Source organism: Nelumbo lutea, chromosome 2 (assembly GCF_056320005.1).
Source record: "Nelumbo lutea isolate HS-2025 chromosome 2, American lotus-T2T, whole genome shotgun sequence".
NCBI classification, from domain to species: Eukaryota; Viridiplantae; Streptophyta; class Magnoliopsida; order Proteales; family Nelumbonaceae; genus Nelumbo; species Nelumbo lutea.
In genome coordinates this window covers 103,716,233-103,742,486 of record NC_142685.1, presented here as the reverse complement: position 1 = coordinate 103,742,486, position 26,254 = coordinate 103,716,233, and the positions used below count along the sequence as shown (strand labels likewise).

Genomic DNA, 26,254 nt, shown 5'->3' with positions numbered 1-26,254 from the left:
AACAAAGTTCTGTATGAACTCAGTTCAGACTGATCTGAAACCAATTGACAGTTTGGAATGTAGGCAGTCCAATTCTTGATAAAGGTTCTCATCCCAAAAACAAGATTTGAAGTCAAAACAAGTCTAGAACTCACTTAGAAAACAATCTAGAATGCTGAAACAGATTTAGGGTTTGATCGTAAGGTTAAGGAAATCTTTGTGAGAACAAAACAATGCTCAACCGCACCTTCCAAATAGGTCCACAGTCAAGTCTGGTCGTAGGGTTAAGGACAAACCCTAGAAAAAACCAGAGAACTCTGATCGCCTATGAGAAAATAAAGGAGAGCTCAACCGCTCCTCCTAGATAAATCCAACCTATCTTTAACTGATGACAGTCTCAAGAAAAGATAAAAAACTTACCCAGAAAACTCTGATCGCCACCTTCAATCTTGGCCTGAACCCTAATCTTGATCCTTTTAACCTTCTCTGATTCTTCTTTATTACCAAAACACTCTCCAAGGGTCTACAAGCCTTTGAACATCTGCTAAACCCTTTTGGTAACCTCCAAGAATTAGCCAACGAACAATTCTTTCTAAGCTTCCAGCCCTAGGCAATTCTCATGTGGTCGGCTAGACTAGACACATGAGAAACCCTAGATTGGCTCTGATACCAAGTAGTTGATCAAGACTATAATCGGTCTTGAATCCAAAAGTAAAAAAGGTTTCAGATGGTGAAAAGAAGAAGAAAAAAGGGAAAAGAGGGAGAAGCAGAAGTACACAAGGGTTTTAGGAAAAAGAGAGGGGCGGATCAATTAATTTTCCGACCCACTCTTAATATTTATATGTTTGCTAATTGTAGAAAAGGCAGAATTGCCCTTAATGCTTACATGGAAAATAAACTAATAATAAGACTGAAATAACAGGCTATAACAACAAAACTGAAATAACTACCAACTAACATTGACATAACTAACAAAGAATATATGTTGTACTGTCATACAAACATAGTGGGGACCATAGCCGTGGGATCCACATCAGTGTTCTCTACAAGGGGAATAGGAGTAGGAGTGTCAGTGGACCGGTTTTGGGTTGGACTCCATTCAAATCAAAATCTAGACGGATTAGACGAACCAATAAGACATTGAATTTGGACGGACTGGACATACCAATATGACATTGGATTGGATCTGGTCCATCCATAATAAATTTATATTGGATTGAGCCAATATCTGATCCATTGATAGAAGATAAGAACATAGGTGTCAATGGACTAGGTTTGAGTTGAAACTCAATTTAAATTAACAGGAATTTGAACAGATTGAATAGTCTCTTGACCAGTTCAAAATGGTCCAAAATATACATTGGACTAGATTGGACCAGGTCCATTTGTAATGGACTCCCATTGAACTGGATCGGATTGGACCAAATCCAGTCCAATTGACACCCCTAAATAGGAGATCTACCACATCACGAGCAGAGACCCCTCCCCATACCATTCTATAACCACATCCACGGAAGACAGCCAAGCCCTACCCATGTAAAGAGAACCCAGACGATGACACCATTCTCTCGAGGAATAGGACTCCGCTGAAGTAAAAACCAGTAAACCACCCCCTGAGCCAGGGGTGACAGCACTCTTAACCAAGGTTCAAAATATTGATATGCCTGATATGCCGGTAGGGGCGTATTGGGTGAATCAATACTTTTTTTTTTTACTTTTTTATTTTTTTCAAAGCCGGTTTATGGGACTGGTTTAGGACTCTTCCACCCCCTGAACCGGTCAGACCCCTGATACACACACTGTAGGGGCGTATCGGAGAGGTCCCAGAATGATACGTATCGACCTATACAGGCTGATACGTGCCAATACTTTGAACCTTGCTCTCAGCCACAAACATTAACAGAAATGTCGCAAGAAGAGCAAAACACCTTATCTGACAACCAAAAGAAAATGCCAAAGATTCGAACACTTCAGCTCCTTCCACATGCCCATCTTGCATCTCAGTTCACGACTTCTCTTCCTATTCATCCCCTCCACTGATCCCTAGCCTTTCCTTTGCACTGATAACCCTTACAAACTCACGATACACAATTTTTTCGTATTATGAGTATTGATACTTTTGAACCATTACTTTAGATATTGCCATTTATTATTGCATTCTCAAGACTCCTTCCAACAAGTATATAAGTTCCAAGTCATTTCTTTAAAGGTAGACTCCTACACCTTCAGTATGCAAAAAGTGCGTCATTACTGTAAAAACCTTCACAGAAACTAAGACCAAAAGCAAGAAGCTTCAATTGAAGCCTCCTTCCAATTTCTGGCTTTGAGCTTCCATTTTAGAACCCTAACTATTTCTTGAATGAATTAGTCATACACAGTGTTGTTAGACTTGAGTTGGACACAACTTGATTTTCCTCAGTGTCATGGACGAAAGTAGACCTGTTCATGGGCCAAATAGTCCAACAGGCTGGCTAATATTTTATATAATAAAAAATGTATCAATAATATATAAATATGTATAAATTTTCTTTATTTTTCTTTTCTTTTCTCAAGGTACAGTGAGATGTTTCAGTATTTTTGAGTTCTGAGGCCGTTTAATATAATGGAATCAGTTCTGTTGCCCAATTTCTAGGCTGGGCTTTGGGCTTTATATGAGGGCCAGACTCGGGCTCAGGCTTAATATATTTTGTTAAAAAGGCAAAGCCTGGATCAAACCCAGCCCAGCCCATCCCATGAACAGTTCTTATTGAAAGGTCCAATCCATGGTTCAAAGTGTTGATATGATATGCCCCGTTTCGGGCATATCATATCATATCTTTTGAAAAAAATATGCTTCGAAACGCCTATTTTCAGGGGTTTTGGAACCCCAATTTTTTTAATAATAAAAAACATGTTCTTAGCTTCCCAAAAAACTAAAGTTTGAAAAAAAAAAAACCAAAAAAAATATAGTTTCAGCCGTTTCTAAGTATTGATACAATACGGTCGATATGCATATCATGTCAATACTTTGAACCTTGATCCAATCATCTGGTTCAGTTCAATTATTCAATTCACTTAATTAAAAAAAAAATAATAAAAATATTCAGAACTGATCTTTTAAACTTTTATATCAAAATAAGATTGAAGCAGTAAATATCGTCCGTTGTTATCATAGCTTTACACATGTATTTGAGGTAGGTTTGATCGAGTCAAAATTTTTAATAACTCGGAAACCTAAAAACTGTTTACTGTTTGGCTGTTTATATGTTTTGAAAGTTGGGTAGTTCGTTCCCAGTTTGACAACACTCGTCAAACATGTTATTTATGAGGTACACTCTTTGTTCAATTTCTGTTGTTGCTGGAAGGGTATGGAGAAATAGTGCTACCAAATAGGCTTTCAAAACTCATCTCCATCTTTAAAGTCTAAGGCTGTGTTTGGTTTTGAAGGAAAAAGTAGGGAAAGGTAGGAAAATTTATACAAGCTTTGTATAGGTTTCCCTACCTTTTCCTTCAAACCAAACATAAGGGATGAATAGTTAAATTCTTTTTTTCTTTTCTTCATGGGCTACACAACGGGGGTAGCTTGTCACATATACCCATTAACCCCCTGGAGACAAGGGATTTGGTCACAAGTATCTATTATAACCAGTCAGAGAATTTACCAAATGAACCACAATTAGTTGAGTTCGGATCTGTTCCCTACAGAGTGCTCCTGACACCAATCTCACAGAACATCCCAACCATATATTGGGAACATCTCTCATACCTGTGTGTTGTTATTCATGGGAGATGTTTCCAATACACAGCTGATTTGTGTTGTGAGGTTGGTGTGAGAAGTGCTCTGTGAGGAGCAAATCCTGATTCCCGTTAGTTGATTTTTGAGTTCCATTTGTTCATAATGCAATTTGATTTGCACTGGCAAAAATGCATGAAAATGCAAGATAACATCAGTTCCCCACATGTACATCTCAGTGTTTATTGACAACATCTCCCGTACTTGTCATTGGGAGATGTTTCCAATACACAGTTAGAATGTGCTGTGGGGCACGGGCCCTATGTACCACCGATGTAAATTCTAAGATGCAATTACTTGGTATAATGGTAAAATCTTGGACTGTCAAGCAGGTCTGAGGGCAGCCACTCTGCAAAAAATGCCATAATTAGGACTGTTTCCAGTCTACCCCTTCCATAGTTTGGACCAGACATTGGATAATGGCCTGTATCTGCACTGCACTACAAATAAGCAAAACAGAGTGAGAACTAAAACAAAAATAAACCAAAATTTGTACTCAATTCTTTTGCGCCAGTACAATGCAATTGAGTGAGAACAAAATGCTACATCATTTTTTAACTGTCTAAACAGCTATAGCCTTGGATATTAAACCACGAGGCGTCCCATAAAATGGTGAAATCATGTTCCTTTTCCGTCCTCTTTTCATGTCATACATTTCACCAACCGCCCCTGCCATGATGGGAATCATGAGGGTTTAAACTAAAAAAAAAATAACATGAAGTGGTGGCTGGAATACACTGTTGATATAGACCAAGCACTGGACACAGCCAATCCAGTAGCTACGCTTTATATGAATTAGTCATGTTATCCCTCTACATATATAGCCAAAAGTGTCCTGTATTCTAGAAAATTATTCAAGCCAGCCATCCATTTATGTCAGACAGCCTAGAATAGGTCCAAGGTTGATCATAGAGCATGGGAATTGATTGATGTTTTTTCTTTCTGTTTTGTGTGTAGCGCAGTAATGAGCATGCCTTCCACTATCCTACACATGTAAAGATGAGGATAATCACAATTAAAACTAATGAATCCCCTGCATATTAATCAAGCCATTATAGTTGTTTTTTTTACAAGAAAAGCTTTGACTGCTTTATAACAACACTGTACAGTGTCAGTACTACAGTGTCCATCCTAGTGGAAGTTTCATAATTCTGTCTTGAACTTGTGGAAGAGATGGTACAATTCCGATTTCATATCCAGCATCAAATGGAGTTTTTTATACTCCATTAGTTTGAATGGAGAGGTATGTTTCCAAGGGTTCAGGTCAGTCTGGATTCACTGGATTGGAAATTTGGGTCGGATTAAAATATGAAAACTTGAACCATTAACAGTGTTTCTATGATCTGATTAACTAGATGGTTGGCGTTAAATCTAAATCTATCTTATACACAAATGAATTAGTTGATCGAAAATATCCAATGGGAGGGGTATAGTTACAGCTTAAATCAAGTGATTCAAAATTTAAGATCAGTCATTAACCGGGTCCGTTGGTAAGGGTTGATTTTGATAAGCCTATTTACAAACCTTCTACTAACATTCCACTGCCAAAACAAATAATTAAAATTTGGGTAAATTGTAGATTAGTATCCTGCACTTTAGGTTTAGTCTAAAATTGTTAACCGCTGTTAAGTAGCACCTGAAAAGATGTAAATGCCCTTTGGGTGTCATCTAATTTTCTTATTAAACCATCCAAATGCCCAAATCTAAATGTCCTTCAAGTTGTTCATCACTTTTTTAGTTCAATCTTGATTCTTGCAGAAGAAGATGATGAATGGACTTGTTCATGGGCTAGGTTCAGGCTTGGCCTTTGCCAAAATTTGAATGGGCACAACTCGAAGCCCAAGCCTGAATCCCTGCCCCGTAAACAGATCTAATGATGAACAATGTCTTATTTCAAAGGGTAATTTTCATTTTTAGAAGTTTAAAATCACACAATGTCATCATGTGATACAGATGAATGACGGACTACTTACGATAGGGATTAAACTAGGACATTTTAGGGGTTCATCAAGTTCTAGATTGGTATATTTTCAAATTTGGGTACCAAAGCAAGACTAGTCCCAAAGTACAGGGTACTAATATGCAATTTATCCTTAAAATTTTAATGGGACACCAATATAGAAAGTCCATACAGTTTTGTTAACATGAATCTTATTGTTAATAACATGGTTTTCAAACCATCTGTTGATCCAGATGGTCAAGTAGTTCAACTTAAAAATCATCCAAACAATTGGTTCCATTTCATCCTTGTATTGTTCTTTTGCCAAAAGCCATTGACTTGGTCAGTGATCCATTGACCTAAGTGGTCGATCTATTTGACCCGAACAATGATTTTTATCATTTTTAACTATTTTTTAATCTTTCAAATTTCAACATACAATTCACTCGGACCAAATGGTCAAACTGCTGATTGGAAATCGGTGGCTAAAACGGTCCCGGTTTTGGATTGGTTTTTAAAGCGTTGGCTAATAATGTCCACCATCGTCACCATCCAAGTATAATCTCAACAAGCTGGTTAGCAAGAAAGTTGGATCCCTTCATTTCACTTTCATGAACTCCATATCTTCTCTTAGCACAAGCCCTTAAGTATTCGTATGCCTTAATTCATTTTCTAGTGACATTGTTTATAAACGTTCCTTTCTCTCTTATAACTTTTGACCCTTGTCTTAGTGGTTGTTGTTTTGTGATGTTGCCTCTCCTAGTAGAATGAAGACAGACTTCCTCAATTGCACTAATTGAGTAGGAAACATGTCTTGTATCAAGGTTCAGTATCGATGCATATTTCAACGTATTGACTTTTTAAGGGAAATTAATAGAGTGATGTGTAGATGGGAATCCTAGAAAACGCTACTGATCCCCCTGGGAATCTATAGCCCAGTCCAGATGAGCTGGAGACAAAATCATATACACTCGGCTGAACAGTTGAATTCGTCAGTACTGTGGACTCCATTCAACCGTGATAGATAGTTCAGCCGGGTGTCTATGTTTTTGTCTCCAGCTAATCCGCTCCCTCCATAGCCCTATGTATGCATCATTACTCAAATCTGCTGCTATTTTGACTCCTGTCATCCCTAAGAAGATCGTAATTGCTGAGAAAGACCCATCTCTATGTTGAGGTGCACCTGCTATCTTATTAATAGAAGAAGAGATCTATAAATCCTTGGGTCCATTGAAGTTTGCCCTCATTGGTATCCTTGAGATTAAGGAATTTCTGGTAAGAACTTTTCATCTAAAGAAGAACCTGGGTAATGCTATTTTGGATTCACATAACATTCTTATTAAATTTGTTGATGAGGAAGATTTTTTAAGGGTTTGTTTGCATGAGTTTTTTCAGATTAAGGATTATCACTTTTATTTAAATGGATTGTACATTGTAGTGTTTAATCTTGGAATTGAACCCTTTATAGTACTGAATTGGATTTCATTCCCCCAGCTGATTGCCAATTTTTATAATGAATGCTTCCTACGAGCCACATAGCAAAATTTGTAGGTCAAGTGCTCAAGATTGATTCTACTATCATGAATTTTAGCCGCACAACCAAATCAAGGTTTGCATATAACTTGACCTTTTGAAGGAAAATCCTAAAAGGCTTTGGATAGCACTGGACGGGATGGATTTTGGCAACCAGTTATTTATTATAAGAATCTCTCAGATTATTATAACTTTTGTAGCAGGGTCAATTGCACAAAAAAACCTTTATGGCTTGAAGAAAAAACATGATGTGAAGCAAGATGATAAAGAAAGAGGATACGAGGAAGGAAGCAGATACTGGTGCTTAGGGACAGAGCCAAGGGAGACCCGGGGAGCCATGGCCCCGCTTATGGTCCAAAAATCCCCACTCTTTCATGTATATATTTTTCTCCTAGCCCCATTCTCCACCCCAATTAGGCCCCGTAATGGCCGATTCATATTTATTCTCCCTCACCCCACCCCCAATCCACTTTAGGTTTTGGCCCCCCTTACAAAAAATTCATCGCTCTATTAACTCATAGTGTTGTCAAGTTGGGGATCCTAATGACCAACTTGCTATTCTTGGGGACATTTAAGGTGTTCAGGAAATTGACTATGAACAATGGTGTAGATCAGGACAGACTTGTGAGTCCTTGAACAATATGAGAAGAAATCAACAAAAGGTATTTGACAAAATGCCAATAGGGGACAGAGAAGGAACATGAGAATCATGCATCAGAAGGTAATAAGGTAATAAGAATCTCTCTGACACAGTATTGCAAGAGATGGTGAAAACAGAACAAACAAATGATGAAGAGTGCAATGATAATAAGCTGTATTTTCCTTAGTCAAGGGTAAATCAATGAAGTCGTGACAATCAGGAAATTGTAATCCATGACAATATGCACTTCCATTTTTAGTAGATCTTGTTGTTATAGAGCTAAGAGTGTTCCTAATGATATATCGTGATGACCTTTGTTTATATAGCCACTTTGCAAAGAAAGGTGATTCTATGGGTGAGAACTTGTTAAAACTGCTACACCCATGTTTTAAATAATGACTTGGAAATGGAACCGTTTTGGCCACTGGTTTTTGGGTCGATGGGTCGATAGTTCGACCACCTAGGTCAACATGTCATTGACTTTTTCAATGGCTTTTTGGCCAGGGACCGGGTTTGGGGTAAAATGGAACCGGTTGCCTGGACGTTTTCCAGGTCTGACCATCTGGGTCAACGGCAGTTCAAAAAACATGACTACACCTAAGGAAACAAATGACTCAAATCAGGATTGAGTGACAGTGAAAAGAAAGAAAAAAAGAAAGAAAGAAAAAGAAATAAAGAAAGTAGAAGAAGAAGAATTCTAAATCGAAGAAGATCCATGAGGTCTCATTCAAAAAATGTTCATAGATCACCGAGAATAAACAAAGACTACCACCTTTGTTATTTAAATTACTCTTGTTATTTTATTTTTAACTTTTCTTTGTATGTAGATGTGGCTCCTTTTCTTTGTTTGGAGGGTAAGGTCCCATGCCCCCTCCTTTTAATTATTAATATTTTTTATTTTTTCTTAAGGATAAGTTTGGAAAGAGTACTAATGCAAATATGTAGAGTGCAAAACCTTGTATTTTGTATTATTTTGTATGTATTTACGTTGTACATATTTTCATTTGTACTCTTTCCAATTGAGCCTAAAAAATATCAGTTTTGGGGGTCATTTATAAGTAAATATAAATATTTATGACAAATGATCATATTCAATGGTTAGATGGTGCATGGCTGCATGCCATTTTCCATGCACTAGATGCACATATATAATGAAAGTAAATCATGATTTCGTACGTTTTAGAGATCAATCGAGAATTTTACTTTTTGAGGAAATGTCTCAATGAGAAATATAGGGAACTCAATGAATAAAAAATTTCTGATGCAAGGATATTGAATTTTTGAAAATTTATTCATTTTGACCTCTGAAATTACTTTTTATTCATTTTAGCTCGAACCTGATTAGAGCTAGTTGTGTTGGACCAAATGCACATTTCAGTTAAAATTTACGGTTTAAGGTTATGGCTTAAAGATTTAGGGGTTTAGGATTTAGGGTTTATAAGGGTTTAAAATTTAAAATTTAAATTTTTTATATAAAAATCAATAGGTGGTCGGACCAAAGCAGCGCATCCGACCATGGTGGGAGCCAGTATGTGCTCCTGTTTTTTTTCTTTTTTTTTTAATATTATATATCTGAAATTTCAGGTGAAATTTTTTTGGTTGGAAGGTTGAAACAAATAAACAAATAAAGCGATGACCACACACTACTCTTTCACTTCTTTCACCGAAAATGAAAATACAACACAAATGCATGCCATATACTTAGAGTCCATACTCATCATGCATATATAGATTATTAGATCAGAGCTCTGCTGATATGTAAGTACTCTTTCTCTCTCTCTCAGTCTGCGGCTGGTGTAGCCTTTATGAGACATAGATAAAAGTGGAAACTTATTGATAGATAAACACCTGGAGAGAATTGATAGATCCCTGCCAATAAAGGAAGTGGCAAACAAGAGAATCTAATCGTTGGCCCAATGAAATGCTTTTGAAGTGTCTTTAACTAGGAGATATGGGTCCTATTGATCGAAAAATAAGTACTTAACTCACATTTCAAGTTTCCATCAAACCCTACCATTCACCATGAGATGGGTAAGCTATTACTTTATTCATTAAAAGCCACACTTCACTTTTATCCTAAAGGCTAAAGGTACATCCATCCTTGAGAAAAAAAAAAAAAAAGAAAAAGAAAAAAAGAAATTCTGGTACTACTCTGCTACATTATTCTGAAGTGGTAATGATCATGTATTTGACTGAAACTCATGTCATATATGCATGTTTGTCACCATCATTCATCTGTGAAAATTTAAGTTAAATGACTTTTAACTTGATAGAAATTAAGTTGTAAATTCAAACAACATTGAAAATAGCTAAATAATTACATGGAAGTCGGTTCTTTACACAATTCAGATCTTTGGTTGATCACTCTCATCAACTGGGTTCAAATTCTAACGAGGTTTGGTTTATAAGCAAGTTCCGATTTCCAACCTAAACACAACCTGTTCTTACGTAAATGGTGAAACAATTGGCTATCTGGGTTAACGTTTTTCTAAGCTTGGGTTTAACTCAGAGTTATTACGTAGCAAACTCCAAAGAGATAAAAGAAATTAACGAGTGATGAAAGCAACGAATGTGTAATCTACGAGGGAAATCGACAGAGTAGTCATGGGTGGTTAAAAAGCATGCAAGTACTGTCCTTGGGAGCAGATGTTGCCTCCTCTGGATCTTTGCATTATGGCCTTTCTATAAGCGGGAATCCCAATAACTCCACCATAACAGCTCAATCTGTATCTTCTTTTCTTTTCTTTTGCGTATTAACAGCTCAATCTGCATCAAAACCAACTTAAAGTATTCAGTAATTCGATGGAGAAGATGATCAGAAAGGGAAAGAGGAGAAGGAAAGCTTGCTCTATAGTCTATACTTGGTTTCTACGTGCCTGGTTTGAAAGGAGCCTCTCTTGTATGGTGAAGCGTCCTCGACCCACAATGATATAAATCCCATTTACAGGCGTAGAACAGATAGATATTCACGAAAAGAAAAAATGGTAAATCCTTAGAAAGAAAGGGTCGTTCATGAAAAATCATTGGAAAGAAGAAACAGGTAATAAACATAGTAGCTTTCGCGATGATTATTTATTAATTTATTTGTTTCTTTCTTTTTTGAAAGCTGTTCATAGTGACGAGAGACGCTATCAAACTAACACACATTCTGTAGATTAGATAGGCTGTGAGGTGGGTCTATATGTATAATGGGAATTGCTTTCTCTGGAAGTAATTATAATAGTGTTTTCAATTCATTGAAGCTAATTAACAATTTTATATCTTTTATTAGCAAACAAAAAGAAGAATATCCCTACCCCACAATATACCTCTGACCTTCACTTGGATACGGCCTGGAAACCCTGTAAGTAGTCAAATAGTCAAGATGAAAAAGTGAAGAAATAAACTTCCAATCTCTAGGGTTTTGTTAACACCATATGGAATAAAATTTTTCTTTTTGAAACTGGACTGCCCAGCAGCTGATATGGATTAAGTTGGAAGGAACTCCTTTACAGTTCAACAGTAATCAAGACAGTTTTGGCAGTTTTTTTGGTTAAACATCCTGATTGAACCGATAAACTGAAAGTGGACCTCTTTCTGGTTTGATGTCTAATCTGGCTTTCAAGACATTGCCTGATAGAGAGAGGTGTTTGTAAGTGTTGTAAGATTGAGAACATTGAGCTGTTTGTCAACTGACTTTATCTGGAGGAATGAGACCCTCACCAATGAGGGTTGCTCTTCTAAACTTTTTTGTGCCGAGTTGTATGCTAACAAATTAAATGAGAAATCATCAAAATTCATACGGGTGATTTTGATTGATCGGGCTCTAAAAAGTGGGAGTGGGTGGGTGGTTATGATAGTAGAAGATGCCACTTTTTTGAGCCTTACAATCAAAACCACCCATGGATTTTGGTGAATTCTTCTTCGTTGGCATACAACTTATCTCAATTCACAAAGCTTAAAGATTAAGAGACAAGACAACTTGACACCAATGTAATATCTTGAAGCATTTTTGTCTAAGATTGTTTATTTGGCCTAAGGAAATTAAGGGTCTGTTTGGTTTGTGGGGGAATAGGGGTCTGAAATCGGAATTGGGTTGGTCCATTTTGATTCAAACTATTTGGATGGATAGAATTGGAATCCCATTCTCATTCCTGGTGGAACGGCATCTCTCCATTTGAGGGAATGGCCATATTCCCTCCTCTCTTAGGAATGAGAATCCATTTCAGATTATTCTAATTAATTTTGATTATGATTCCTATTTGAACCAAACAGGTGGGAGGAATGGCCATTCCAATACCAATTTCGATGGATTTCAATTCTGATTCCTACTGCAAACCAAATGGATCCTCAATTAGATTTAATTTTTTATTCAAGGCTCAGTTTGCTTGTAGTGCAAATAAAATTTTGTACTAGTATAAATGCCTTGTAGTGCAAATGGGCTTTAAACTCTGGTTTGATCTTGTTTCAGGTCTGACGTTTTTGTTTGTGAGGAGTAAAATGGAAACTTGGGAAGTAGTTAACAGACCTGTTCAAATTTGGGCGGGGAGTTGGTTTTGCATTTTCCAATAAACTTGATCCACATAGGCCATTCTTGGCTTGTGATATGTAAATAGCCAAAAAGGACCTTTAGGGCCGGGTTTGTCTAGGTTTCCTTACCTTTCCTTTCAAACCAAACACATCCTTAAATATAAATAAACAATAAAGGAATCTTCTCAGGTTTAAGGCCAATAAGGTTTAGGCTGCCCTTGATGAAGTTCTTAAGTTTGCTCAATAACTTAGCATTGATTCAATTGTATTTGAGTCATTAATGTTGTATTGGAGGTAAACTTAGACTCCTCGAGCTCCCTGGCGTATTAGTTCCATTATCACTGACTACAGACTAAGTTTTCCCAGCCGGTGTTCAGTTTGACTTGTTTTGAGAATTGGAAATGAAATAGCTCAGGGGGTGTTTGAACCCTAGGTCCCGCTGTGGTGTGGTTGAAACCACATGCATGGTCTGATCCACACCACACTTTATAAGAATTTTTGTATTACGTAAAATCTATGGTCCATGCCGGAAAGGATTTGACCAACCAAAACCCTCTATGAATTTTGATGAAAATCTATTTGATTGATTACCACTTCTATGATTTTGGTTGATTGGCTATAAGTTCTTTCTGTATCATGACTGTCAAGCATCATAGTCTAACCCACTGTTTTAAAAACCAAACTGGACCGGACAGTCGAACGGTTTGACTTAGGAACCAGTTGTTTATCCGGGGGTCTGTTTTTAGATTGAACAATTTTTTTCAAAAAAAAAAACCGTTGAATTGATCAGAGAACCACTGACCCAAATGGACAAACTACTAAACCATTCGACTGGACAACGATTTATGGTTAATAAAAAATATTTAAATTTTTTTAGAAATATTAATAGAGAAGAAAAAAGAAATTGATATGGGGGAGGGACTGAGATACCTTCTCAGATCTAAGATCACTGAGATTTGAGAGAGAGAGAGGTGAGATATTAGATCTGAGCAGAGAAAGTAAGAAAAGAGATCTCAAATCTCAAATCTGAGAAAGAGGTCATCATCATTATCGCTGTGACAGGTGAGCGTCACCTTCTTTCTTCTTTCTTCTTCTTCTTCTTCTTTCTTTCTTTCCTTCCTAACTTCCTTCCTTTCTTTTCCTTTCTTTCCTTCCCTCCTTCCTTTCCTTTTTTCTTTCTTTTCTTTTTCTTTTCTCAGCTGACAGCCACTTAGTTCTAGCTCTCTCTTTTTTCATAAAAGGAGATAGAACCCTAATATACTAAATTTCTAGTTTAAAGCTCAAACCACCCAAACCATTTGACCTAGACAGTTGAATCACTGACCCAAAAACTGGTGATCAAAGCAGCTCCCTTTCCAGGTCCAGCCTATTGTACTAAGTTGTGAATAAGTTTGGATACTTTATGAACAAAATATATCTTGATCATATATATATATATATATATAGATAGATAGATAGATAGATAGATAGATAAATAGATAGATAGATAGAGAGAGAGATTAATGATTGAATATACTGTGGTGTGGAAAACTTTCAATCCACAGTTTAATTTGATTCAATCAGCACTACACCTTCAAATAAACAACATATGGGTGTGATGTGAATTGAAACCAATCAATTCACAGAAATTCCCTGAAACCAACACTGACTTAATAGCTAAGTTTGCATTAAATTGCCCTAAGTTTCATACCTGTGGTCTCTGAATTTCTCAAGGATGTAATCTTGAAAGGGATGTATGTTGAGCTTTATTGATGCAATGATATGATTGTCGTCTGGCTTAAATAAATAAATAAGTGCCACATCAACAAAGACAATATGACTTTGCTGATATCGGTTGTTCTTTTGTTTTAAAAAGTAACATCACACATGTTGGCAAGCCCCCTAAGGGTAATATCATCATCCAACAAACGTTAGTCCCATCTAAGGAATTTAATACACTAAGTAAGCAGGGTTAGATAAGTTTTAACTACTTGATTTATGCATGAGATTTTAGGTTCATGAGGGTTGTATTACAACTCTCTTTTCACCATCATCCAAATACATAAATACACTCTCCCTCTTCATATATCCAAATCAAAAGCAGATTATTAGCCAGACGGGTCCCATTTAATGGGGGATTCCTATGATCTGAATATGGATGTGGTAGACATATGATGGATCAAGTTTTGTACTTTGTACTCAAATTGTGGACATATATTAAATACCAACATATCCAAGAAAGGACTGGAGAGAGAGAGAGATGAGAGAGAGAGTCTCCCACAGAAAAGTTTGATGCATTGGGCTTTAGAAGTGACAAGTAAGTTTGATATATTGGGCTTTAGAAGTGACAAGTCAAACTTTTGGGCAATGCTTCATTAAGAAATTGTCAAATTGAATGGCCTGGATTTATGATCTGATGGACCATCTGCTGCACAACAAGGTAACCAATCTGACCCATTCATATCTTAGAGGGGTCCCAAAAAACGTACAATGATTCTCCATCAAAGTGCATGATTTTCAGAGGGAAATAATTTGGGTGCCGGCCATACCCTGCAATTAAGAAACAGGAGGGGAAGTAATAAGTCTTGTGTGGTCAGGGATTCATGAATTTGCTCGTAGAAAGAACAAATGATGAGTCTTTCTTTGAATCATGCGTATGTTGCAAAATGAGCTAGATAGATCTCTTTGCTAGGTCACTTTTGTCTGCTTTGCCACGTGGATGATGATCTGGCTAATGTGGACCATGGATGAGATAGGGGGACCCTCTGGACTGGGCTGTGTTCAGTTTCTCTTGGAGTTGATTGTGTGCCCCTTCATCTGAATCTACCCTTATATGCGCCCCCCCCCCCCCAAATTGATGTTGGACAATATCAGTAAAAAGCACCCCCAAAATGGTCTGTTTTTGCCAGGTGTCAGAACGATGAGTCACGTGGCTGACATAAAGGTTCCTTTTGGACCGCCACTGATCCGCCACGTGGAAGATTCCTGACTGTCTGTTTTCAAGGTGACTCGATTAGCGAAACCGTCCCCACGGCAATGAAATGTCAGAATCCTCCAAGGGAACAGGACGATTTTGAGCCAATCAGAAAATGCCACGCCAGTCTGGCATGTGGGACCACGTGTACGGAGCTGACGTGGTGTACCATGATTGGCTCAGTGGCTCAGTAATACAATTAGAACTATAGGCATTGGCGGAGAAAATTGGAGAGAGAGAGAGAGAGGGTGCAACTCTATAAGACAATGGGTATGAGATTTCTCTGAAATTGAACAATTGAACCTTTGCAGATATTTACTGCGGGCGCTGAAGAGAGAGAGAGAGAGAGAGAGAGAGAGAGAGAGAGAGTCCTCTGACGCCAGCTAGGATAATAAAAGGGTGAGAAGATTCAAAATAAGAGTGTAGGGTTATATGCTTGTCGATACAAAATTCTCTTGGATATATCTTACGGTTTTATTAATCACTCATTCATTCTTTCTTAGTTTTACTTTTGTGGGTGTCACTTTCTTTCTTTCTAGTTTCTACATCGTCTCAGGAGAATGGAAGGAGATGAAGAAGTATCTGTACCAAGTGAAAAGAAAAGGAAATTCAAGAGGATTTGTGTCTTCTGTGGGAGTAAAGCTGGATACAAATCTGCGTTTAGTGATGCAGCTCTTGAACTTGGTAAACAACTGGTAATGGCAAACTTGATCTTCTCGAGTGAAGAATATGATACTGGGTTCTGTTCTGTTCTTTCTTTATTTTTCTCTTCTGTTGGGTGAGGTCTTTTAACCGTCACTGAACTAAGCTTCTTTTCCTACTCAGGTTGAAAGAAAAATAGATTTGGTTTATGGTGGAGGAAGTGTAGGTCTAATGGGTTTGGTCTCCCAGACTGTTTTCGATGGAGGTTGCCATGTACTTGGGTATTCTTCTGTGTATATATATATATCCCATGTTCATCTTCCTTTTTTTTTGAGATTTATATACGCTTGTCATAAACGATTTGCCTGTTTATGCTTTTCTATTCTTTTCTTGCAGAATAATTCCAAAAGCTCTCTTGCCACATGAGGTAAAGTTTTATCCCCACTTTCTGTATTTCTTCATATATGAAATAATGAAAATCTTCTCCATGGACTAAATAAAATCAAAACCCACCTGCAGATATCAGGAAAAACTGTTGGAGAAGTGAAAACTGTTGTTGATATGCACGAAAGGAAGTCTGAAATGGCCAAACATGCTGAGGCTTTTATTGCTCTCCCTGGTTTGTTCAGATGCCAATACACCAACTTTAGATGAAGGATCTTTCTTGCACTCCCGAATCCTAATTACTATGTTCCAATTAATCCAAATTTCCAATCTGCTTAGGTGGTTATGGAACCATGGAGGAGCTACTGGAGATGATAACATGGTCTCAGCTAGGAATTCATGAAAAACCAGTAAGATGGGTGTAGAGGCAATCTCTTCTTGTTGTTTGCTTGCTACTCTTGATTAGGCAAAGTGGGTTTTCATTTTTCATTTACTTTCCTTTTTCGGAATTTGGAACAGGTGGGGTTATTGAATGTTGATGGATATTATAACAGCTTGCTTGCATTTTTTGATAAAGGAGTGGAAGAAGGTTTCATAGAGAACTCTGCAAGACATATTGTTGTCTCAGCAGACACAGCAGAAGAACTGATCAAGAAAATGGAGGTGAGAAAGACAAAGTACAATTTTTAATATTATTAAATGAAGCCACAGGGTAAATTACAAAGACCCTCCTGTAATCTGTGGTTGTGACACTTAGGCTCCTATACTACTTTTTGTGGCACTCATGTATTCAAAGTATAATTATAACAAGACCCGTTCTAATTAACCGAATATGCCCATGTAAGTTTCTGATTAAAACCCTAAAACTACTCTCATCTTGCTTATAAGACAGCTTTATCCTCTATCCTATTTAAGTTCCATCATTGTCTTTGTAACCAAAAATTTGGGCTATTAAAATTGATCAATTAATCTTGAAAATCCATGTGATGTGCCAAGGTTTAATTGAAGTAGTCTAGGCCATGAAAGTGATATAGTAGGTGAAACAAATTAATTATATGGTCCATTAATTAGGTGGTGTTGTAACAATGGTCCAGTTATATATCTTTGTCCTTAAGATAAAATACCCAAATTTCTAAAAGGTCCAGGCCATGTAATTATGTACGAAATCAATCCAAATATTTGAGACATCAGAGTGGTAGTGATATACTAAGATTCAACTAATATAGGCCATCTTAAAAATGTAACAAATTTATCTAAAATTTAAAGCTACCAAAGTGATCTATAAAGACCAATAAATGATCAATCCTGACCATCCAACTAATGTACACAGATTTCAATTAATATTGACCATTCAAGTAATTCCCCAAATTTTCTATAAAATCTAAGTAAAATGATGTAATAGATAAACTCGTAAACCTAAAGATCTAGATTATCAAAACGGGCTCCTAAGATGAACCAATATAACCCATCCATGGTATTCACAGAATCAATGAATACAGGCCACCCAAGTGATGAACCACCACCACCACCACCACTACCAGCACAGCAGTGCTGCACCAGTGCTGCCTTCTTCTCCTTCACCTACATCATTGCCCACACACCAGAATCTTTTTCATCTCTTCCTTCACCCTTACCTTCTTCTCACCACTATTATCATCATCACCACCACATCTAGTCCATTCACCCTCACCTCCATATATGAACAACTAATTGGTAGTTTATCACTTTCTATTAAGGCCATGATCAGGGGATTTGATTAATATCATATGTAGGTGAGCCTGGTAAAGTATCACAAAAAATAATACAAGGGGCTAAGTTTCATACCAACAAACTACAAGGAAGGACCTTGTAATTTACCAATAATAATAATAATAATAATTTATTATAGATTGTAGTGCACCTACGAATTAAATAAGGATGTACAGTATCTGGTTGTTGAATTATTGGTTTTGATGACAAAACAAAGTTGCAGAAAAAGGTAGGGGATGATCTGTTGCTGTTTTCTTTGGTATTATTTGCAGGAGTATGCACCACTTCATGACAAAGTTGCACCAAGACAAAGTTGGGAGGTGGACCAGTTAGAGTCTACACCAAGTGGACATAATTTATGATCTTAATCCAACGTACCAATTTGTATATGTACACCAAACATATATTTTTACCTTCATCATCTTATCATTTAAAACATCTCTCCCTCTCTCTCTCTCTCGTTGCTGTTTCTTATTTGCTCATCTTTTCAGGGATGTGGTACAAGGGCTTGGTTTGTGTTTTGTGGTCTTGTGGTGCATTCTTTTCTTACATTCTAATTTGTTGATGAGATACTTTGGGTTTTGTCTGATTATACACTGAACTTCTGCTATGGTGGGTCCTACTGTACAAATTTGCCGTTTTGTTTGCTTCTATTTTTTTTCAACCCTTGCTTTGGTTAATAAAAAAATAAAACTAAAATTAAACCAACAATCAACACTCTACAATCTACATGCTTTTGATTTTAATGGTCAGATAGCACGTGAGGTTGCTAGCTCACGTGTAGAGAGAAATAGTGGAAAGGTAGAAACAACATAAACAACATTGGGTTGATATTAATTATTTTCTGGTTGAACTTGAATCATGGCAAATGAGTCCCACTATACTATATATATGTTCAAGACATTGTTGGCCTGGCCAACCAACCCTCGCCTGGACGGCTGGACCAGCCCTTTGCATGGTTTGGTTTTCTACTTATGAGACCGGGTTAACTTTCAATGGTCGAGTTGGCTTGGATGGTTCTTTTTCTAGAAGGTGGGATTGGCACATTTGAACCTTAAGTAATCTAGTCGTGACTGGTGGTTAAGGTTGGTCAGCTCTTTTTATAAATATAATGGCTTCAGTGCTTCATTGCAGAAATGGTACACAAGATGGTCCTTTGATTCTACAAAATGGGGGTCCTTCAATTATGTAATAATTACTTGAATTTTTTTGTATTTAATGATTAAAGGCTTTTAAGTATAATGGGTCTGATCGGATAAACCAATAACCCAATTGGATCCTGTAGGCACACTAGCGCACTGAGCACTCCAATTGACGATAGGTTGTTCTGCGTCTAATAATTACGTATCATAAGGTTTGTTTGGTTCATAGAAAGAAACTAAATTAGAATGGTCTATTCTTAGGGATGGCAGTTTTCTTCATTCCCAACGGGTATTCGGGCTCTCCGACCCAATGGGGTCGGGTATGGGGAATACTTTGGTGGGGTCTGGGTCAGAGATGAAGCTATCACTGAATCCCCAATCGGGTTCGATGATGGGGATGGGGAATGCATTTCCTACCCCGCCCTGGCCCGACCTCAATTATATATATTATTTATATAATATTTATATTATAATATTATATATTATTCATTTATTTGATTAACAAAATAACATTATAACAATTTCAATTAATAATAAATTAAAAAACTAAAACTAAAAAATTTCTCAAGAGTCGAGAGTCTCTTGACTCTCTTCTCTTCTAGACTACCACTTGAGTGACTTGACAAAGGACAGAGAAAGACTCAAAGAAGAAAGAACAAACTACAAAGGTAAACCCTAGTTCTTCCTTCGTATATCGTCGTCAACCGTCGTTGCCGTTGCCATCGCCTGTCGGATGTCACGCCTCAGTACTCAAAACCCTTGTTCTTCAGCTTCCTTCTTTGTCTATCAACGCTGCAGGCCCACAACTCACTACGGTCCTCTCTCTCTTTCTCTCTCTCTCTGCTTTCGGTTTCTAATTTTTTGTGCTTTTGATTTATTATTTTTTAAATCTAGAACATATTACAAATACAGATCCGAATCTACTTCAGTGCAGATCTGAATCTATTCACAAGTCTGAAGTCTCTCTCTCATTTAGATCTAAAGAGCAACTTTGCAAGTTCCTGTAAAACTCACAAGTCTCAACTTGGTAAGTACAGACTCATTTCTGATTTATTGATTAATGCAAAAAGATAGCTACGAAAAAATTCTTCAGATCTTCCTATCCTTGTTACCATATGTTATGGGATTCTGCAAATAACCATTTTAAGTTCAACCGGTGGCTATTAGCTTTCATGTAATTGGGGATTCAAGTCTCTGACGGGGAATTCATCCCCGTCATGGTCAGAGATGGAGGAGAATTCCTTTCCCCATTGGGGATCGGGGATGGGGATGGGGGATGATTTGGGGGTCGGAGTCAGGGATATGGAAGGTAATCCAAACCCCGAACCCGACCCATTGCCATTCCTATCTATTCCTAGTCTGTTTGGTTTAGACATTAATCAGAAATTTTGGGTCATTTTTATTTTTTAAAATTTTTAAAATATCATGGATCGATCTATTCAAACCATATGGCCGAATTGTTCGACCCAAGAACTAGTGGCCAAAGATGTTCCATTTTTTGGTTAATTTTTAAAATCTTGATCAAATTTTTTAAATTTATTTTGAAAATTATGTATTGAAATAATTATCAATTTAATAAAGTTAAATTGAAAATAGTTGATGATAGTTAAGAGTATCATGTGTTCTAGGTATTATGTATAATTTATTTCTACAAAAATTAAAAGTGGAGGTATTACATGAAACTCCACTTCACTTCTTTAACATTCTTTTAAACTTACCTTGGATTTTAATACCTCTATAAATCCCCCACGGCAGACAACTTTATCTATGACATAATACCCTTCTTTTAGGTCAATAATAGTTTGGTAATTGCAAGTACACCCCCTTTGTTATAATCCTCTAAAAAGAGACATGAAAATGTTCAAAAGTACCAATGTAGTTACTTTTGACAAAAATGTAACTCGGTTGATCCTCCTACTAAGGATTTGCCTAGAGAATTGGTAAGAACAATAACTAAAGAGATGGGATTCAAACCCTTCACTTAGTCACGAGTAATGGTAATCCAACCTAAATTGAAAATCACAAAATTAGGTTTAATGGATAATAATAAATTAGTACAATGTGACTGTGAGAACTGACATTAAGAACTTCCAATCGCAATCTAAACAGTGTTGTCTTTTCTTATTAAAAGTTGAGTTAAATTCTTAATGAAATTTTAAAATGTGTCAAGTAACAAAATACATAGTGGAACTTCACTTATGTAAATGTAGAAGTAGTGTCGCTTCTCATGAGAGCTTGGGCTTTGCTCTTAAGGTCATTCATGAAACCAAGAAAGTAGTCATGACCATAATATGCTGAGCAAATTTGAATCTTTTGTAGATATAAGACATTCTATGTGTATGGGTATTCCCAGTCTGTCTTAAAAGTAATTGGTTTAAAGTCTTACTACCAATAACTTTGGCAAGACTTTGAGATATTTGTACTAATTGAATGTTTAAGTTATAAAATACATTCTTATATGCATAAATATGTCATAGTAGATTGGATTGAGAGAGACCTATGTAATTGCTCAATCAAAGTAGGTGATTGTTGGACACTAATCTCATTAGAGATTAAATCCATTGGGTGTTTGATTGATTAATTACATAATTAATTAGGACACCCACACTTGCACTTTGAAAATTGATTTTAAAGTTCTTGTCAAAATTTATTTTTTAACTTGTTTTCTCCTTTTTCTAAGCTTTATCCCACATTGGAGAGTTATTAAACATAACCTGAAGTTTTAAGTATGAGCTTGTTTATACTCCTTCAAACTATGAAGAGGAGAGTATAGAAGCTTGCTACTATGCAACGCATACACACATGTGTGTGGTGCAATGAAATGCTTTAGAGGCGAACTTTGCTCGCATTATCATAGATGGCTGAACTGCACATAAGGGTGTGTTTGGTTTTCAGGGTTGAACCATGACCATTGACATTTTAAATCAATCCAACGATCATCACTTGATCAAGAGTGATCTAAGGACGTTATTCAAAATTAACATTCACTAACTGCTAACTAACCGGGAACAGTCACAAAGTTTGAAATAGTGACTATACAAAGAGCCTCTTCGAACCAACACATTCCTCATTGTGATGACTCTTTAGGACTTATATAAAGGATGCAAACTAAGCCAATTGTAACACAAGTTTTTGATCACTTCACACTGAAAACTAATTTTGTCTCTCTCACTCAAATCTACTACTACTTCATAGTAGGTTTCTACAAAGATTCTTCAATTTTGATGGTTGTAGTTTCTCACCTAAGGCTCTATTGTATCATTGGAATGAATTTTCCTATAACCCAACAACAAACTCAGTGAAACTAAGTGAGGACAAATAATGTTCGAAAGACAATGTTTTAGATATATGTCAGAGATTCTCCTCCAATTTTTCATGACCCCAATTCATAATAGAAACTTCCTGCTATCTATCTAATGTATACGAACACTACACTAGCACTAAGTAGGAGATAGGTGACCTCAATGAATTGCAAAAGAAAGGCCCTCAAAAAGAGTGAAGGCCTTCATTGTAGTAGGATTTCAAGAAAGAATATGTCTTGATTAATGAAGCAATGTGGGAGATAGAACTTAAAATAATTCGAATACCCATTTTGGAATTTGGATTTGCTCCTCACAAAGTATGTCTCATATAGTGCTTTTAGTCGTGCATTGAAAACATTTTCCGTACTTAATTTTGTTATTCATGGGAAGATGTTCCCAATACAGGTCTGTGATGTGCCATGAGGTTGGTGTGATGCGTGCTGTGTGGGAAGCAGCATCCACATTAGGTTTTAATCATTTCATCTGTAGGATGGAACCAGGGACGATCTGATTCACACATCTGGGAGCTGGCTCAGGTAGCAGGTGATGAATCTTGAATGTAGGAAACAAATTGTTTACTCCCTCAACTGAGTTCCCCTTAAGCTTCTGAAATAGATTTTTCATCAGCCCCTTCCAAGATTAATTAATTTATTAACTTCCATAAGTGTCACAAATTATGATCAGACTCGATACTAGATAAAAAAAAAAGGATAATAGCTAATGATCAAAATGAGTGGAGATGGACTCTGTATGAATGCCCAAGTGAGGTGTAGCAATGCACCAAGCAATTGTAACAATCCAATAAGAATATGGCACATGGCAAAGGGAATTAGGTAGTAGATTCTCCAAATTCCTTATTACAAGGTATTACTTCTGCATTTTTCGTCTAAAATGAACCCTTTTGTCTATCCATGGGTTATAAACTCCCATTCCTGGTGGAATGACATTCCCTCCCCCTCCTTTGGGAATGAAATCCCCTTCCATTTGATCACAATTCCCATATTATGGGACTAGATCATTCTGAAATTTGAGAGAACGGCCATTCTCTCCCCCTCCCTTGGGAATGAAACTCTATTCCGTCCAATTGCAATTCCCATATTATGGGAATAGATCATTTTAAATCCAAAGGATTTTGATTTCGATTTTGATTCCGAATATCAACCAAACCTTGACATTATAAATCTTGGCTTCAAAAAAGAAATACTTCGAATCTTGACAATTTTTGTTTTTTGTTTTTTTGATAAGGGAAGATCAACACCAATGGGGGAGAGATCTTCCAGCTACATCCAGAAAACTAAGAAATTAGAATCCTAGGGAGGAGAACTTTGATGAGCGACTTCCATTTGATCACAGTGGTTAGCCAGCCAGTCTATAACTGCATTTCCATCTTTGTGGGTGTGCTTGTACGAGAGAACTAGAGATGAACTTTGCATCGGATTTCTACACTCCTTGAGAAGCGATGAACATTGCCATGGGACCTTTGAGAATGCTTATCACCAATAGGGATTATCCTTCGGTGATGATGGGAACATTTTGAGAGAGGACAGCTAACTTGTGGGCTCTAGGGCTCCCGCATTTTAGCCACCAAAATAATTGTACAACCTATTTTGTCCCAATTTGTCTTTAGAACTCTGCCTTGCGCATCCCTCACCACACAACCAAAGGTGCACCTTCCATTGGATTTTGTTGTTTGAGGTCGGTGGGACCCACATAATTCAAGTCAACTACTTACATATGATTTTCTCCTAGGAGAGAATGGATTGTTTGCTTCTATGTGTTCTTCTGCATAGGTCCAAGCCTTGGTCACAATTTCAGTGGGGGAGTAAGAGTTATTATAAAAAAGATTCATTTCAATTTTTCCAAAGGCTCAGTTTGGAAGGAGTACAAATACAAATATGTGGAGTGCAAAATTTTGTATTTTCTATTATTTTATATATATTTGCATTTGTACTCCTTCCAAACTGAGCAAAAGATATCAAAACGTTGCAGCTATTCTCTCCTAGAACCATTCTAATCGACGATCAAAATTTCCAAGGATTGTTCTTTCCCACCATCTAATAAGGTTCCAGCTCCCATAATCCAAAGGTTTATAAATTAGATTATCTAATAAACTCCAAACTTGGCGGGCCACTAAACATCTAGTTAGAATATGATATTCGTCCTCTAGCTCTCCACAAAAAGGGCTGTCAGTTTGAATGGTTAATCCTCTCGCATGGAGATTAATTTTGGTAGGTAATTTATTCGTTAGTAACAGCTAGAGGATCGTCTTTATCTTCTCTGAGCAGTGTGGGCACCAGAAAGTAGTCCACTTCATGACAGAATTGTTGGAGTCATCACCCACCATTGAAGAGAAAAGTGTAATAACCCACTTCCGGTGAGAACGAACTGAGTCTGAAAGCCTTGTTGGACTCTGGTGCACTTCCTAACCATGCAAGAACTCACTTCTAAGTCCAAGAGCCTTATCAAACTCTGGGAACTTCCTGAATGTGCATTAATGAGTGCGCCACAGTTATCAAGCCTTCTGCATTTATTTTATTGTAGAGAAAATATCTATCCTAATGTTAGGTTGGTAATAGAGATACCTCTTATTTGTTTCATCCTATAAGAACCATTCCAAACTTATCCTTTCCACAATCCTGAAAGGATTCGGGTTGGAGGCCAACGAGCTTGGTACCAAGCTTCTACTCAGGTTAGAACTCAAATGCGAAGGAATTATGGACAGGACTCGACCTAGAGTCTGGACTAAAGATATAGGAGAGTTTGTTAGCTAAGCTCTTCTACTTCGAGCGAGTGTCCAATGAGTGGGTTCGTACTGGCATTCCCCCCTTCGTGCCTCTCTTGGAACTAGTTTCGCACTTAGAGAGAAGGGAGTCAATACCTAGCCGAACTCTCTTTCATCTTCAACCCAAGGTTTGAACAGGATATTTGTTTGAAGAATGTAGGAGTGTAGCTAAACGGAAAAGAACGAAAAGGTTAATGCAAGAGGAAGCCAACCTCAATGTTCGATTTAGGTAGATGAAGGGTTCAAACTCTCTACAACCTCAAGTCTAGAACGATTTGGAGGTGACGGAATTGCTATGTATGAAAGCTGACCTGAGGAGCTCTCTAAACCAATTAATGGAGCAAATGGTCATGGTTTGAACTGGGAGAGGTGCAAATGATGTCTATCGGTGCCAAAGGTAGTTACTCTTCTCCCTAATGCTTCGGCCTTTCTTTCCTTCCCTTATGTTTAGATGGCTACAACGATGGCAGCTCGAGCTGGTGTTAGGAGGAAGGAGACATCTGAGGCTCTCCCATGGTCCATGGTGATTCTCCCTTCCTGATCAAATGTTCGAACTTTCCCCTCTAAGGTAAGCAAGGTTGAGAATGAAGAAGAATGAGGAAATCACCTATTTCCCTTTTAGGTAAAAGGGATTAAAATAAAATTTAAAATGCTAGCATACAAGGGAAGTATGCTGACGTGGAAAGGATTTTTGAGTAGGGGCACATTTCCCCAAGTTACTTCTTCGATGCCTTGGGTCCCCCACCATCCCCTATTTTATAGGGCTCAAGTAGGGGTAGTTTAGGTATTGTTAGGGTTTGTAAGGGTAAAAGAGTCTAATAAATGTAAATTCAAGGGTATTCTAGGGAGGAGGAAAGGTGGGGGTATTTTAGGTGTTTTGAGGTTTTTCAAGGGCAAAATGATCTAAACGAGGTGACTTGAGGGTATT

At 37.2% G+C, this 26,254-nt stretch overlaps 1 protein-coding gene across 2 annotated transcripts; it reads left to right on the top strand.

Annotated features, from left to right (window-relative positions):
- Window positions 1-15,608: 15,608 nt before the first annotated feature.
- On the top strand, window positions 15,609-18,708 carry LOC148872445 (cytokinin riboside 5'-monophosphate phosphoribohydrolase LOG1-like). 2 transcript variants are annotated; one of them, XM_088971639.1, is made up of 8 exons: window positions 15,609-15,724; window positions 15,865-16,020; window positions 16,151-16,248; window positions 16,364-16,394; window positions 16,487-16,586; window positions 16,691-16,761; window positions 16,871-17,014; window positions 18,373-18,708. In XM_088971639.1, exons 2-8 carry the CDS (start codon window positions 15,886-15,888, stop codon window positions 18,460-18,462), a joined length of 669 nt encoding a protein of 222 aa, XP_088827765.1. In that variant the 5' UTR covers window positions 15,609-15,724; window positions 15,865-15,885; the 3' UTR covers window positions 18,463-18,708. The 2 variants fall into 2 exon arrangements, with proteins under 2 accessions (XP_088827765.1, XP_088827764.1); XM_088971638.1 differs by lacking the exon at window positions 15,609-15,724 and having other exon boundaries at window positions 15,758-16,020.
- Window positions 18,709-26,254: the final 7,546 nt, after the last annotated feature.